This window comes from Phragmites australis, chromosome 5 (assembly GCF_958298935.1).
Source record: "Phragmites australis chromosome 5, lpPhrAust1.1, whole genome shotgun sequence".
In the NCBI taxonomy this organism is placed as follows: Eukaryota; Viridiplantae; Streptophyta; class Magnoliopsida; order Poales; family Poaceae; genus Phragmites; species Phragmites australis.
In genome coordinates this window covers 7,937,888-7,952,327 of record NC_084925.1, presented here as the reverse complement: position 1 = coordinate 7,952,327, position 14,440 = coordinate 7,937,888, and the positions used below count along the sequence as shown (strand labels likewise).

Here is a 14,440-nt window from a genome sequence, read left to right as displayed (position 1 = left end):
TCAACCTTTGCCAGAAGTACAAGAATATATCATGCCTTGTTTTCTGCACTTTTTTTATTGACTCAGTTATGTCTAGATGATACAAACATATAAGAGTAATCTCTACCTCTATATAACTAAGATGCACACATACAAACCGAACAAAAGAAAAAAGGGAAACACAAACAAATGTAGGAAGGAAAATACTCCAGTGCTGGTTTATTGTGGAGGAGTTTTGATCTACAGTTTAGACAGTCATTCAAACTAGGTAAAAAGCTTCCTTGCCACCCATTCCAAGTGCATGAATGCAACCATCACCGTCTTTCGATGCAACAGAAGCTCCTGCTGTTGCAGAACAGACTAGGTATGAAGCCAATGTATATATGTATAAATTACCTATAAAGAAGAAATATTTTTCTTCTTATTAAAGACAATATCATTTATATATAGTCATAACGACCAACAAAAGGCTCCTGCTGCTACCATAATTGTGGCTTCTCATTGTTTACTAAGACCACGAAGTTAATTTCCGAATAAATTTGGAACACTACGTGGTTTGTAAAAATTCGAAGCCATCTGGATGAGAAACCATGCAGATTTGGCGAAATGATAGGTAAAAAAGATATGCTTAATTGTCTCATCTTTGTGGCAAAAGCAACACTTCGAACTACCTTGTCAATGTCTTTCAGCTAGATTTCCTTTGGTTAAGAGTATCCCTTTATGTAGGTACCAAACAAAGATTTTAATTTTTAACTGTACTTTTATTTTTCACAATTGCTTATTCACTATTGGAGCGTCGCTGTGAAGGAGAGCATGATATACAGAGTTGACACAGAATCTTACCGATTGGGTCAAATTCCATCAAAACTCATTGCGCTATTGTGGAAGATTAATATTGGTAAGGTGTTGAAGTAATTTGTTCTATGCTACCAGTTTTAGTCCTATTAGTTTCCTACAGAATAAGACATCTGGTGGAAAGGATTGTAGCACTTTGATAACTGAGTCATACTTTAATTGGTCTCTCAATGAACAGTTTCTCAACCAATGGTCCTCCCAAAACCAGTTTTGTGATCCATCGTTTTAGGATGAAGGTGCCAAAACAAAATAGATGCAGTCTCACCTTCATGAGACCTACTCAAAAGTGTGAATCGTCTGGTTTTCAATTGACACATGATGGATGTTTGAAACCTAGATACTTGTTTCTCAATAATTTTTGCTAGACCCCCTCTTCGGTTCCTAGTTTAAAAAGCCATTTACAAAGAAGGCTGTATTTTGAACATCAAGGTCTCGAATCCCTAAACCACCCTAATATTTGTGTTGACATAGTAAACTCCATTTTGCGAGATGGTACTTTTTTCTGACTATCGTTTTGCCAGTAGAATCTGAAAAAAGTAGTTCAGTCTCTTTAGTATTCATGGAATAAGGAAAAAAATATATCATATGTGTAAGAAGACTACTTAGAACCGAATTAAGAAGAACAAGCCCGCCTCCCGTAGACAGAAGCTTGCATATCCAGCTGCTCAGTCTCTTTTCAAATATTTCCTTGACCCTTTTTCAATCTGCATTCTTGAGTTTTCTATTATGGATCGGAATTCCTAGATTACGCATGAGAAACTCCCCCATAGCACATCCTAACAATTCGGCATACTGTTCAACGTTGTCCTGAGTCGCACCAAAACAAAATAATTCACTTTTGTGTAAGTTTACCTTTAGCCCAGAGAGCTATTCAAAGTCATAGAGTAAGGCCTTCATATTTCTGGCTTTTTCATAATCATGGTTCATGAATAGGAGAGTGTCATCAACATATCGACGAGGTGTGGCACTAAACCATCAATTTGCCCATCTCTTTTGACTCTCAATGTGGACTGCCAATATGTCAGCGGCAATGTAAAAAAGAATTGAATAGAGTGGGTCCCCTTGTCTTAAGAACTTTTTTTTTGGAAGTACTAGCCAGTATTAGCATTAACTTTGACCCAGAGATAAAGGTCTCTACCCATGAGCACCATTTAGGTGACCCATGAGCACCATTTAGACGAGAAACCTTTCATACGAATGATTGCAATAAAAAAGGCTACTTGACATTGTTGTAAGGTCTCATGCAGGGTGACTACCCCTTCTAAGATATTTTGCCCTCGCATAAATGCGGTTCGAGTGGGTCGAATTATCCGATCTACTATGCTATTTATACGATATGTGGTCACTTCTGCAAAGATCTTGAAGCTCACATTCAACAAGCATATCGGACTTTATTGTTGGATGTGGTTAGCTTCTTTGACCTTAGGAAGTAGGGTATTTATGCCAAAGTTTATACTATAAAGCAGTAGAGTACCAGAATGCAAATCATGTAATAACATCATTGTATCTTCCTTGATGATATCCCATAATATATGGTAGAATTCAGAATTCATTCGGGCAAGGAGCTTTATTGTGCTCTATTTGGAAAATTCATCCTGCACTTCATTTTCATTAAAAAGGGGTCAATAGTATGTCATTTTTGGCATCTATCACCAAAGGGATGTTCCTCTTCGTGATGAACTCAACGAAAAGTAGTTGTGCTCTGGTGGGCCGAAAAGCTCTTTGCAGTACTTTGTAATGTAAGCCTCAATTTGTGATCCCCTCGATTATACCTTCGTCCTATTCTAGGCAATAAATATGATTTTTCCTATGTTTGCTATTAGCAATTGAGTGAAAATATTTTGTATTAGGGGCATTTGCAAATACCTTTCTGGTTTTTTATTTTTTACAACGATGCCACTCGAACAACAATTTTAATAGTATTTTTGTAATTTTTTAGTGGCAAGCTTGCAATAACACCAAGAATAATAGTTTATTTGCAATTATCCCTTTGTATTACTCTCACCATAGAGAACGTGATTCGTTTTGACTCTTTTGTACCATTTTAGCTCCTCTTCACGGAGAAGTGTAACCAGCTTCAAGTTAGACTGCTTTATTTTTTTCAATTTCTAGATCAGTCAACCCCTTGTCTTGGATATTCTGTTAAGGTTGTCAATGATTTACAAGTGTTTTTTCTTCTTTTTTGTACGCACCAACAGTGTTCAATGCCAAGCCTCTGGGATTATGCCTCAGCTAACGGAGTTTATGTGTCTACCTTTGTACGGACGTTTGACCTTTAGATGGTCGATTCCGCACCTCCAAGACCCATTCTACAAATCCCTCATGATATAACCAACCCAATTTAAAATTGAATGACCCACCCAAGCAAAAGAGTCTCTAGTGTCTAGAAGGATGGAAGCATGGTCTGATATTATCGTTCGTTCGAGAGCACAAACAATGACCAGTGAGTATTTTGATTCCCACTTTATGGTCATTAACATTCCGTCAAGCTTCTCAAATGTAGGGGTAGGAAGATTGTTGGCTCAGGTGTATTGTTGGCTTGAAAGTTCGATTTCCTTAAGGTACAAGCTGTTGATGACTACTTTAAACAGGAAAGACAATCTATTTTGGAACATGTCATTATTTTTCTGGTGTCGATATCTTAAGATATTGAAATCTCCACCAATCAATATTGGGTGCAGGTTATCAGAACATGCGTTGGCAAGTTCTTAGAGGAAGCTGTATTTGAAATCAGCTTGACCCGGTCTATATACAGCCATAAAACTCCATTGGAAGTGGTCGACTTTATTTTTGTTTTCCGCACCTTGTTGGATTCTTGCGGGTTGCAACACGGTATGTGTTGGATACTTGGATTTTGATTCAGATTCTTGCAAAATTCGGATTCTTTACCTCTATGCCGTAGCCTGTACTGGTTCTTGATACAGTTTCAGTTCTCTGAACGTATCCAGTTAACTTCTGACAGAAGCCATGGTTTCAGTTTCTAGCCTGTGTGATACTCCAACTGCATTACTATCATTGCATACGACGTTGTGGTTACTTGAGAGGTTTATCTCAAGAACTCTGTCTATGTCCATCCCTCGAGACTTAAAATGGGTGAAGTATCCTTGCAAATAAAAAGAAGGGGGTAAAGTAATTTTGTATACATGTTGAGTGTACATATGAATCAACTGCAGCAGCGCATGAAATAACTCTGAGAGCACTCTGCACCTTACTGAATCAGGGCCTGAGTTCCTGAGTGAACAATGACTCTGGTGCTGCCTTAGAGCAACTTCAAGGGGCCGGCTATACGGCTCGGCATCCTCAGATTTGGCGAGTTGAAAAAAAAACGCTCCAACTGACTCGCTATACTCCTTATTTTTGCTCGCTCGCTATCCGCTTTACTCACTCGCCACATCCAGGGAGCAGGAGAGAGGCTCGCTATCGTGACAGTATGGACCATGAGGATGTAACAGCTGTGAACATTACTAGACAGCTCTGATTTCTCCTTCCTATCTCTTCAATAATAGTCTTCTATTGCTCTAAACATTTTAAAACTTTTTTATATATTTCATAATCAATATACAACCTATTTTAATTAGATTAAAAAAACCTATGTAAAATTTAAACTAAAATTATCTAAAAAAGACTACTTTTATAACTTTTAACAATTACGAGTGTCTTAAGTAAATTCTCAAAAATCTAAAAAAAATCACTAATATTCTTCTTATGTGATGACTAATTTTTAAAATTAATTTTAGCTCTAGATTATATGGTTAAAAAGTGAGTTTCTTTGTAATGTTTCATTATATGTATTTTTATTATTTCATGTGATATTCTTCTTTTAATTCAAACAAATTCAATTATATACAAAATTTTACCGTTAGAAATATAGCCGTTGCAAATATTTTTTATTTATAGAATATAAAATTTATAAGTGAGTAAAATTTAGGAGCAAGATTTAAAGAGTCAGTTAGAACGCGTAAAAAATAGAAAAAAATCTTTAAAAATTTTTTTTATATAAAAATATAAAGAGTGAGATTTAGAGAATCTATTAAAAATACTCTTATTTACTCCAAATTCTTTATGTCCTCCAGGCAAGGTTGTTTGTTATTCACCTTGCATACAAGGCTCTACTACTTGCCTCAATCTCAATCTTGCAGCTATTCACATTGCATAGAAGGCTCTGTGTACCTCAGTTTTGCACATAGATTACTGTATCCTGCTGCTAGCATGTGAATATTGGTGCTTCACTACTTAACCAAGCCAAGTACATAACTACTGCTAATTAGCTTCTGCAAGCAGGAAACTTTGCAGCATTAGCTGACAAAAACAATTTACTCAAAAAAAGAAAACCAGCTAAAACGACTGTGTACGCAATAATGTAATGTGTGCAGCAGACAAACCTAGTCTAAGGATAGGGAGTAGGGAGGCTGGACACTATGCACAGGTACGTAGGGAGCAGGGATGGAGGACAGCCTAGGATCCATAGGCTACTGCCATGGAGGTCATACCTTCTTGCAGTGGATTACCTCCATATGCACACCAACACATAATAGTACCTGATATATTTTTTTTTCGTAACATCTCAGGAACAAATTGGCCACTTGGTTTGTGTGATCTGTAGAGCATGGTTTCCTGGTAATCACACCACATATATTTGGTATAGATCATGAGCCACATAAGGGCGTGTTTGATTGGAGGTAAAGTAGTATATGATATAGGATGATTTTTTTTAATGTGATGAGTTTCTCTTTTTTTAATGAGAACGGATGAAGATGGGAATCATCAACTAATTATATTTTTTAATTTTAAATAATAATTATTAATAATACACTAATTAACTAACATGTACTCACGTGTATTAATGTTACTTTTATAGTAGTTGTTACTAATCAACAATAAAATATGCTAATTAATCCTAATCATACTCTAATTAGCTCATTAATTACCACTAATTAGTACAATAATCTTAAAAATTCTAATCTCATAGTAATATATACTAATAAGTAATACAAACATATTTATAAGTATAATTGACAAAGATAGATGGCTTTGTTCTACTGATTTAGAGGGATAGCTTTATCCAGCATATTAAAAGAATATTTTTTAAGAGATGATCCTATCCCTGCTGCTCTTAAACCAAACACTAAAAAAACAGAATCACCCCTCTCATTCCACTCCATCCTTGAAACTAAACACACCCTAAGTCTCTCTTTATAAAGTACGTAGGTACACATATTACCCATATATATACACACTTATATTACACACATGTGTACGTATTTACACAGAGTAAAAAAGATTGAGGCATGAGTATATACTCTATTCTCATCTAATTAGACTCAACTTAGTCATAAATAGAGATTCAATTAGGCCCTGTTTGTTTCAGCTTCGGATTCTGGCTTTCAGCTTTTATAATCCGAAGCTGAAACAAACAGACAGCTTTTGGTTATAGCTTTTTAAAATCTGCTGGTTGGATTGTGAGAATCTGAGAAGCTGGTTTTCCTCAGCTTTTGATAGATTGTGAAAGTCCATTTTACTAAACTGTCCATTAATTTTTTTTGAATCTACAGTCTAAAAGCTTTTCACAATCCAACTTTTTCACAATCCAACTTTTCACAATCCAGCTTTTATAAGCTGCTTTTCAGAATCTCTAGCTGAAACAAACATGCCCTTAGTAATAACTGTTATCTAACGTATGTCAGAGTAACTGGTTCCGGTGCTTATTCGTGACTAGACTGAGTTCAGTTAGATTAGAATAAAAATATATATACTCAAGCCTCTAAATCTTTTTTACTACATGTGTGAATACGTACACGTGTGTAATATCACGTAAGACGAGCGCCGTGGATAAGCACCTGCGTTCGAGCTCATACAGACAACCGCAGAGGTGCGCAGACCCATATTCCCTTTTCCCAAGGGGTACAAAGGAGGAAGAGAAACAGACAGGTTTCCTTGATTTTGGAGTTCATGCTATATCTCCATCTTGCTACAGTGACGTACCAATGATTATACCAGTCCATATTATACTATGCCGGTGAGAAATGGTAAACCAATTTTTTTACTCGACCTTTGAAATTAGATTTTAATTAAAATTTTCTTATAAAATATATTATTTATAGTTATAAAATTTATATAATATGAAATCAGCTTGGGTTGTAAATCTAGTTGTATAGTTATTATACACTAAATATTTTTATAATTTAATTAAATATTAGTTAAAGTATATAAAATTTGTAAATCTAGTTGTATAGTCGTCTTTAATATATTACCCCTTTTAATTGCTTCTATTTCTAATTAATAACATATAGAGCCTATTTAGTTGGTGGCCAAAGTGAGCCAAACAAATTTTGTCTATGGTTAAAATCGAAATATGATCAAATTTTGTTCTCAAACTTGACGTTTAGTTCGAGGTAAGTCAAAAATATATTATTATTAGTATAACATGTGGACCTTAAATAAAAACAAAATTTGAACATTAAATATAGTCAATACTCTATCCGTTTAGAAATAATATGCGTATTTTCTTCTCAGTCTTTGAAATAAAATTTTGGCTAAGATTTTCTTATAAAATATATTATTTATAGCTACAAATCATACATAGTGTGAAATCATTTTAAATTGTGAATCCAGTTGTATAGTTTTTATACACTAGATATTCTTATAATTTAATTAAAATTTAGTTAAAGTATACAAAGTTTGACTTTTTAAAAAGAAATATATCTATTATTTCTAAATAGAGGAGTATGGGTCTTGATTTGTAAATTAAATTGTATGCAGCATGTTAGTTCAAACGGATTAAGAAATAGAATCACTATCTAAGAGATATAATTGTTTGATGGTTTTTCATCCATCAATTAATACAAAGCACCGCCCTCTCCTTGCTGCCACATCAGCACGGCAGGGGCGGTGCAGCTCGGGCGAGCGCTTCCGGTGCCCAAATCACGCCGAGCATTTGTGAAGGGATGGGCTGGGCAGACGAAAAAAAATTTGGAGACTAAAATAGCCTGACAAGACCAAATTTTGGTTTGATCGGTTGAGAACAAAATTCCGTTCTCAAAATTTGGTTTAATCCACCCCACCTATTCAGTCTCAACTCCAACCTCCGGTTGTAGCCCCTTTAGAAAAACACCACTGAAAACATAAAACTATATTTATTTTATTTAAGAACAGAATGAATCTCTAAAACGATGTTTTATTTGAGAACGGGAGTTCCTCTCTGGTCCCATATAATTAATGGCTGTGTCTGCCAGAGATCTCCCCAGATTTTGCTGACATCATCGATCCCGCCTGCCTGTAACTAGTAGTATTAGCCTTCCCATTTCCCAATGCAATGCAGCGCTCCGTTCCAGAGGAGGGTCCCTCTACTGTACCAGGGAACGTAGCCCCCGTCCGTCGTCGTGTGCCTCATTTTATTGGTAAAATCTAAAATTAGATAATATTATATATGATTATATTTATCAGAATAGGTAATATATTGTTGTATTTATAATTTTAGCATTCGTATTTGATATTTTTCAAAAAATAATTTTCGATACATCGTACATCGAAAAAACACGGACCCGAGTGTAGAATATAACACTATAACCCATATTCGGTAACTTATAAAAAAATCAGGTATATTCACCGAATACTCATATTCGGCACCTCATATGCTGAAAATCAGATGTATTTGACACACAAGATGCCGTATATACCGAATATGGTATATACTGACCAATGAGATTTCGACATAAAATGACAGCATCATAATATCCGCAGCCGACATAGACCACATTGTAGCCGAATAGCCCATGAGATATTCGACGCATCATGTACCGAATACAACTGATATTCGGCATATGAGGTGCTGAATATCGCACTGGAGCTTATATTCGGCACCTCGTATGTCGAATATGTTCGAGCCAACGTTTTTTTTTATGTACGATGTACCGAAAATCAGTTTTTGATAAATAAAGTGTCGAATATGGATATTAAAATTGTAAATACGATAATATATTATCTAAATTTCAATAAATACGATTATATATGCTGTTTAATTTTAAATTTTTACTCATTTTATTTGATTCAACACCAACAGTCGTCCATAAATGCAGCAACCACCTGCTCCCCGTCCTACTCGCGTGGTAATCCATCCATGCAGTCAGGTAGCAGAGTGGTTTGATTCGATCTAGATCGATTTCATTGCAACGCCTGAATTCCGTAGGATTTCTGCAGGAGGTATACTGTTTTACGTAAAATTCATGTGGTTCAAATAGCGGCCTTGGGAGGTACGCATGCGATTTTTTCTCTCCAAGTGACTTGTGTGCAGCTACTGAGGGAGCAATGCTCCTTTGTCTCAAGGTGTGTGGGCAGTGTGGCAAACTGGCAACTGGCAAGTTTGATACTCGCATCCTGCAAGAAGCTGCAGCTGCAGCTGCAAACCCTGCACAGCGATTCCAGGATCTGTGCGACTGGTTATCGGATACGTCGGCTAAGTATAATTTTTTTTAAAAACTATATTTAGCTATCTATATATACTAATCTATTTTGGTTGAGCGGATACAAATATATATTTATAATCTAGTCTAACGGATGTAGCCTGCATAAACGGCTTGGCTCGACGGATGCAAAGTCTACATCCGCTCATACATACGGTCTAATGTGAGTATCATAAAATCATTTATATACGGACAACTAATCATAATCTCAACTCTTATATTCGCTCGTACAATCTTAGATTCAGTCAATCAAATAGAATCTTAATTTAATCTGTCTAAACAGATACAACCAACCATATACTCTCCTCCTCAATAAATATAACATTATTCATCCTATTTTTATTCAGCCTGAGACTAACCGAACAACCAATCACACTATTAGCTGCCCTATTAGATCATTTGCACGGACCACGCCTAAATGAATATCACAAGGATCGGTGTGTAAGTGTATGCAGAAAATAAAGCAAACAAAATGTCCTATGCATGAGACAGGAACAGAGGCCTACGTATCAGTGACTGTATCCGGTTGATGTGAACGTCAGACGAACCGGTTCCATCATCATAGAGAAGCGTCCCTCAAAAGCCTGCACAGTGAGTAGAGTAGCGGTGCTCAAACAGTCCCACTGCGAAGCTTTCACAAATGCTAGACCCATCTTCCCTTCGTCTTGTCTTCTTGTGTTACTAGCTCAGAAGGCTTTTGCTTGCATTGCTGCATGCTTCTTCTCTGATTGATAGGTAGAGTGGTTTGCTTGTATGGTTTGATGTTGCCTCACCCTTGACCACACCCTGCTCAACAGTCATGCAGTATAAACCAAAGCAGCAGGTTTGGACATACTTTCTTGGCCTCCTCCTCCAGTCCTCTTGCCTTGTGAATTGCCTGCTTGCATTTGCTACAGCAAGAGAAAAGTGGAGCGTGGGAGAAACTAGCCACAAGGCTAGAACATATTAGAGTAGTCGTCAGGTAATTAAAGTTCATTCTTCTTGTCCTGGTCCTTGGATTTCTCTTATGATACCATGCTTGTTCTTGGGTTAATTTTGTTTGGTGTTTTTTTTTTCTTAAACAGTGATTAGTTTGATGTGATATAGGTAGGCCTACCTTGCCTTTTAGTTTTGATCATCATGCTTGCCTGAGAAGTGATAGCACCTCCCTGTCCCAATTGTTTTTTTGTTCCTTATTCGCATTCCATTTGGAAGTGCTCATCTTTCCATTTTAGGACGTGCATGAGGAGCTGAAGCTTCAAAGAGTTATTGGGGGTTTTCTTTTTGTCTCACTTGGTTCTTGTGTTCATCTTATATTGCCTCTGATTGCTTTGGAGTAGGCATGTGGTTTGGCAAGGGCTTCTTTCTCAACTTACTCTTCTTCAAGGAATAATTGCAGCTTACGCTTGTCTTTTTTCGATTTGCTAGGCTATTTGGTGACGATCTGCATCGGGAACTTCATTTGTCTGTACTTCATTCTGTCACATATGCATATTAATAATCACATCTCTAGTCACTGTAATTACATTAGTTTATTGTTCATGAACCATACATGCTATAATCCATTTAGGAATGTGTTCGATTCAGTCCTGCAGCTTACAGGAATGGCAGGCAGATACTAGTTAGCAGAACTAGGATGTTGTAACTTGTGCATATCTTGAGAGTTGCAGCAAGATTATACTTTTCTCCCACTCTTTTTTCTTCTTCCAAGTGAATAATTTAGCAATCAACATGAGGATCCTTTTTGAGCTTGTACGCCTGATTATTGTGGTACTGCAAAAATAGTTGGTGGAAAGATGAAAGTTTTGCTATGTGCAACTGTACAAGCAACCATTTTTTTAACGAGGACACTTAATATTGATCCGACAAAAACTGCAAATAACAATGTATCCAGTGATCTAATTCATGCTGTTGTTTGCTGGTGTGCTGAAATCACAGTAATTCTTAAAGATTTCTGGGGCTACAATGACAAGTAATCCGTCAACGTTTTCGCAAATCGGTGTGGAAGCCATGAACGGCGGTTACTTCATGGCGGGCAGCGGCGGCGGCGGCGGCGGCATGATGAGCACTGACGTGCCGTACTTCCACCCGAGCATGCTTCTTGAGCATGGCGGCTTCGGGTTCGGCCTCGGCGGCGCGGCAATTGGCGGCGCCGCGACGGCGACGGACCTGGGCGCGCAGTTCGCTGCGAACAACGTGATACTCGCCTCCTTCGCCAGCCAGCTCTTCGCCACCGCGCCCGCACCGCCGCAGGACGACCACCTCGGCGCGAGGACGCCGCCGGGGGAGGATATGGACGACGGGTATGGTGCCGCCGACGTTGGCAGCTGCAGCGTGGCATGTCTGGCGTGCCCCGGCCAGTCGGGTGCGATGGCGGTTTGGTCATCATCGTCGTCCAAGAAGCCGTACGGCAGCTGGAGCAGCGTCGACGGATCAAGTACCGTCTCGGTCCATGGGTCCTGCCACCTCGCCGAGCTCCCTGACGCGGCCTGCGTCCACTACCCGCTCACCGCATGCGGCAGCGCCAATGCGCCGGCGGCGAGCGAGCTGTCGCTGACCCTGTGCCCCAAGTCGTCATCGGACGGCATGCTGAACGCCACCGACCAGTGCTCGTCGGTAGCAAGTCGCTCTGCCCTGACCGAGCTGCCGCCGGTGTACCCGCGAGCGCGCTCCAGGTCCGCGCACTTCGCCGTGGTGGTGGCGCGCTCGCCGTACGCGGCGGTGGCACAGGAGGTGCTCAACGACGTTGTCGGTCGCCTGCTGAACGGCGTTGCGGACCTTGCCGCCGACTCGGACAGCGGCCCGTGGCAGTCGAGTGGCTCGGTTGGCGCGCCGTCCGCGGTCAGCTCGAACCAGCTCATTGCATGCTCCGGGGAGCACCCGCACGGCGGTGACGCCGGCCCCCGGTGGGGGGAGGCTCAGAGGATCAGGAGCGACCTCATCAAGATGCTTCAGCTGGTGGGCGTTCGTTCATACGGCTATATTTAAAGCAAATTTCACAGCATTTTTCTTATGCAATTCAGATTAACAAACTACGTTTCGATAATGATTTGCAGATCGATCAAAAGTATAACCAATGCTTGGATGAGATCCAGAGCACGATGGCCAAGTTCAGCACCCTGACGCAGTCGGGCGGCGCCGGCATCGGCAATGGCAGCATCTGCGCGCCGTTCGCGCACCGTGCCTTGTCGGCAATGTACCGTGGCCTGAGGCGGCGGATCGCCGGCGAGATTATGGCGGCGGCGAGCAGGCCCGCCTGCTTGGGGGAGTCGTCGTCTTCGGTGACGGCCGGCGACATGGAGCGGAGCTGGGAGGCGGCGTTCATACAGAAGCACTGGGCGGTTCAGCAGCTGCGGCCCGGCGAGCAGCAGTGCTGGCGGCCGCAGCGCGGCCTGCCGGAGAAGTCCGTCGCCGTGCTCAAGGCGTGGATGTTCGAGAACTTCCTGAAACCGTAAGTCCGTTCCCCGATCGCTCAAAGCCATGATCTTGCCGCATGTTCATCGATAAATGTGACTATGAATCGACATCGTTGATCATGATCAGATGGTGCTTTGGTCAGGTATCCGAACGACCATGACAAGGACGTGCTAGCTGCAAGAAGCGGCCTCACCAGGAACCAGGTACAAGCCAAGGAAAAATTTATCGATAAAAAAAATAAACAGAATTATCGGATTTATCGGAATTTTATCGGCGATAGACAAAAAATTTCGGATAAAATTTGAAAATAAAGGTTCAATTATATAAAAAATTATAGATTGCATCCAAATCATTTGACATAAAAAATAACACATAAATGTATTTCGATTGGAATGGGTGGTTTGGCGGTTTGCGGCATACGGATCGACGTTTTGTTGCTCGCATGTTGGATCCGGAAATCAAATGACGCTAAATTCAAAAATTACCGAAATTTTGGTCGATAAGTAAATTTACCGGCCCTCAACAGGATTATCGGGTTTATCGATTTTTTTTCGACGATAAATTTTTCACAGGTACAAGCTTCCCTCCGTCTGAAACAAAGTTCCATCAAGCTCATTTCAAATTGGAACTTTTTGGTGACGAATTTGAGTGATCTGCGTTGCTAGGTGTCGAACTGGTTCATAAACGCGCGAGTTCGGATATGGAAGCCGATGATCGAGGAGATGTACCAGGATCTGAAGAGGAGCTCAGCTGGAGGAGGGCAGGGGGTGGCAATGGAGCAGCACATGAGCAGCCAAGATCTTGTCGGTTAGAAGATGGGCAATGAACTGCGTTGTAGCATTCAGCTTCTGCCGTTGATGTATTTGCCATTGTAATTTTTTTTCTTCTGTTATATGTACATATAATTGCCAATGCTAGCATTTTCCAATGGATCATCAGTGCATCCTTCTTCACTTGGAAGAGCAGGGAGAATGAATTGAGCATATACATGATTCAATTGCAGATTCCAAGCTTGTTTCTTGTCAGGTTGTAGTAGGTAATCTCAGTAATCTTGGAGCTTGGTTCATGCTAGGTTCTAGAGCTAAGCCCAGCCAATTCAGAATACACACCGTCAAAACTGAGTTGTGATCAGTATCATCAAAACTGAGTTGTGATCAGTATCTAAATAGGACAACATAGACAGAAATCATGGAGCCATGATTCATGAAGTGAGTGTTCAAAGCCTTGGTTGCTCAAAGTACGAAGTGATGCTATTGTAGGTTGGATTATCTGCCCTACCACAGCATGCTACTTCTTGAACCCTAGCTATTAGGTAGTGCCCCATTTCTTGATCCAGGGGGTTTCATCCAAAGGTCGCCACATGAGGGCACATGAGATGTTCGGCCTGGTTTATGGTCACTTTATGCAAGTTGAAGTTGTCATGTGTGTGACATGAAAAAATAAAATAAAACCATGGACTATTAGAGCTAGCACTTCCATGCTGAAATCACCGGCTTGTCTAACTAAAGAAACTATCTTTAATTTTTTATAAGATAAGTGTCATTTAGTAACAAAACACATAAAATTAGAAAAAATAAAAATTATGTTAATGAAAAACTTATTTATGTTTCAAACATAACCGAATCGTACACACGTATTAATTCTATTCATATATGCTTGATCAACTATTAAAATTATGTGGCAGTTGTAGGTAGTTCAACTAAAATCAAAATATATTTGTCTTAACTTCGTATTGTGCCTTGTCTGATGTT

The 14,440-nt window shown here is 39.6% G+C and overlaps 1 protein-coding gene across 3 annotated transcripts; it reads left to right on the top strand.

Moving 5' to 3' along the window:
- The first annotated feature begins 9,860 nt into the window (after positions 1-9,860).
- LOC133917419 (homeobox protein ATH1-like) lies at positions 9,861-13,613 on the top strand. Of its 3 annotated transcripts, XM_062361319.1 has the most exons (6): positions 9,861-10,028; positions 10,091-10,254; positions 10,701-12,230; positions 12,329-12,723; positions 12,832-12,892; positions 13,355-13,613. In XM_062361319.1, the coding sequence occupies exons 3-6, from the start codon at positions 11,238-11,240 to the stop codon at positions 13,499-13,501; spliced, it is 1,596 nt and encodes a 531-aa protein (XP_062217303.1). In that variant the 5' UTR covers positions 9,861-10,028; positions 10,091-10,254; positions 10,701-11,237; the 3' UTR covers positions 13,502-13,613. The 3 variants fall into 3 exon arrangements, with proteins under 3 accessions (XP_062217303.1, XP_062217302.1, XP_062217304.1); XM_062361318.1 differs by having other exon boundaries at positions 9,861-10,254; XM_062361320.1 differs by lacking the exons at positions 9,861-10,028; positions 10,091-10,254 and having other exon boundaries at positions 10,480-12,230.
- The last annotated feature ends 827 nt before the right edge of the window (positions 13,614-14,440 follow it).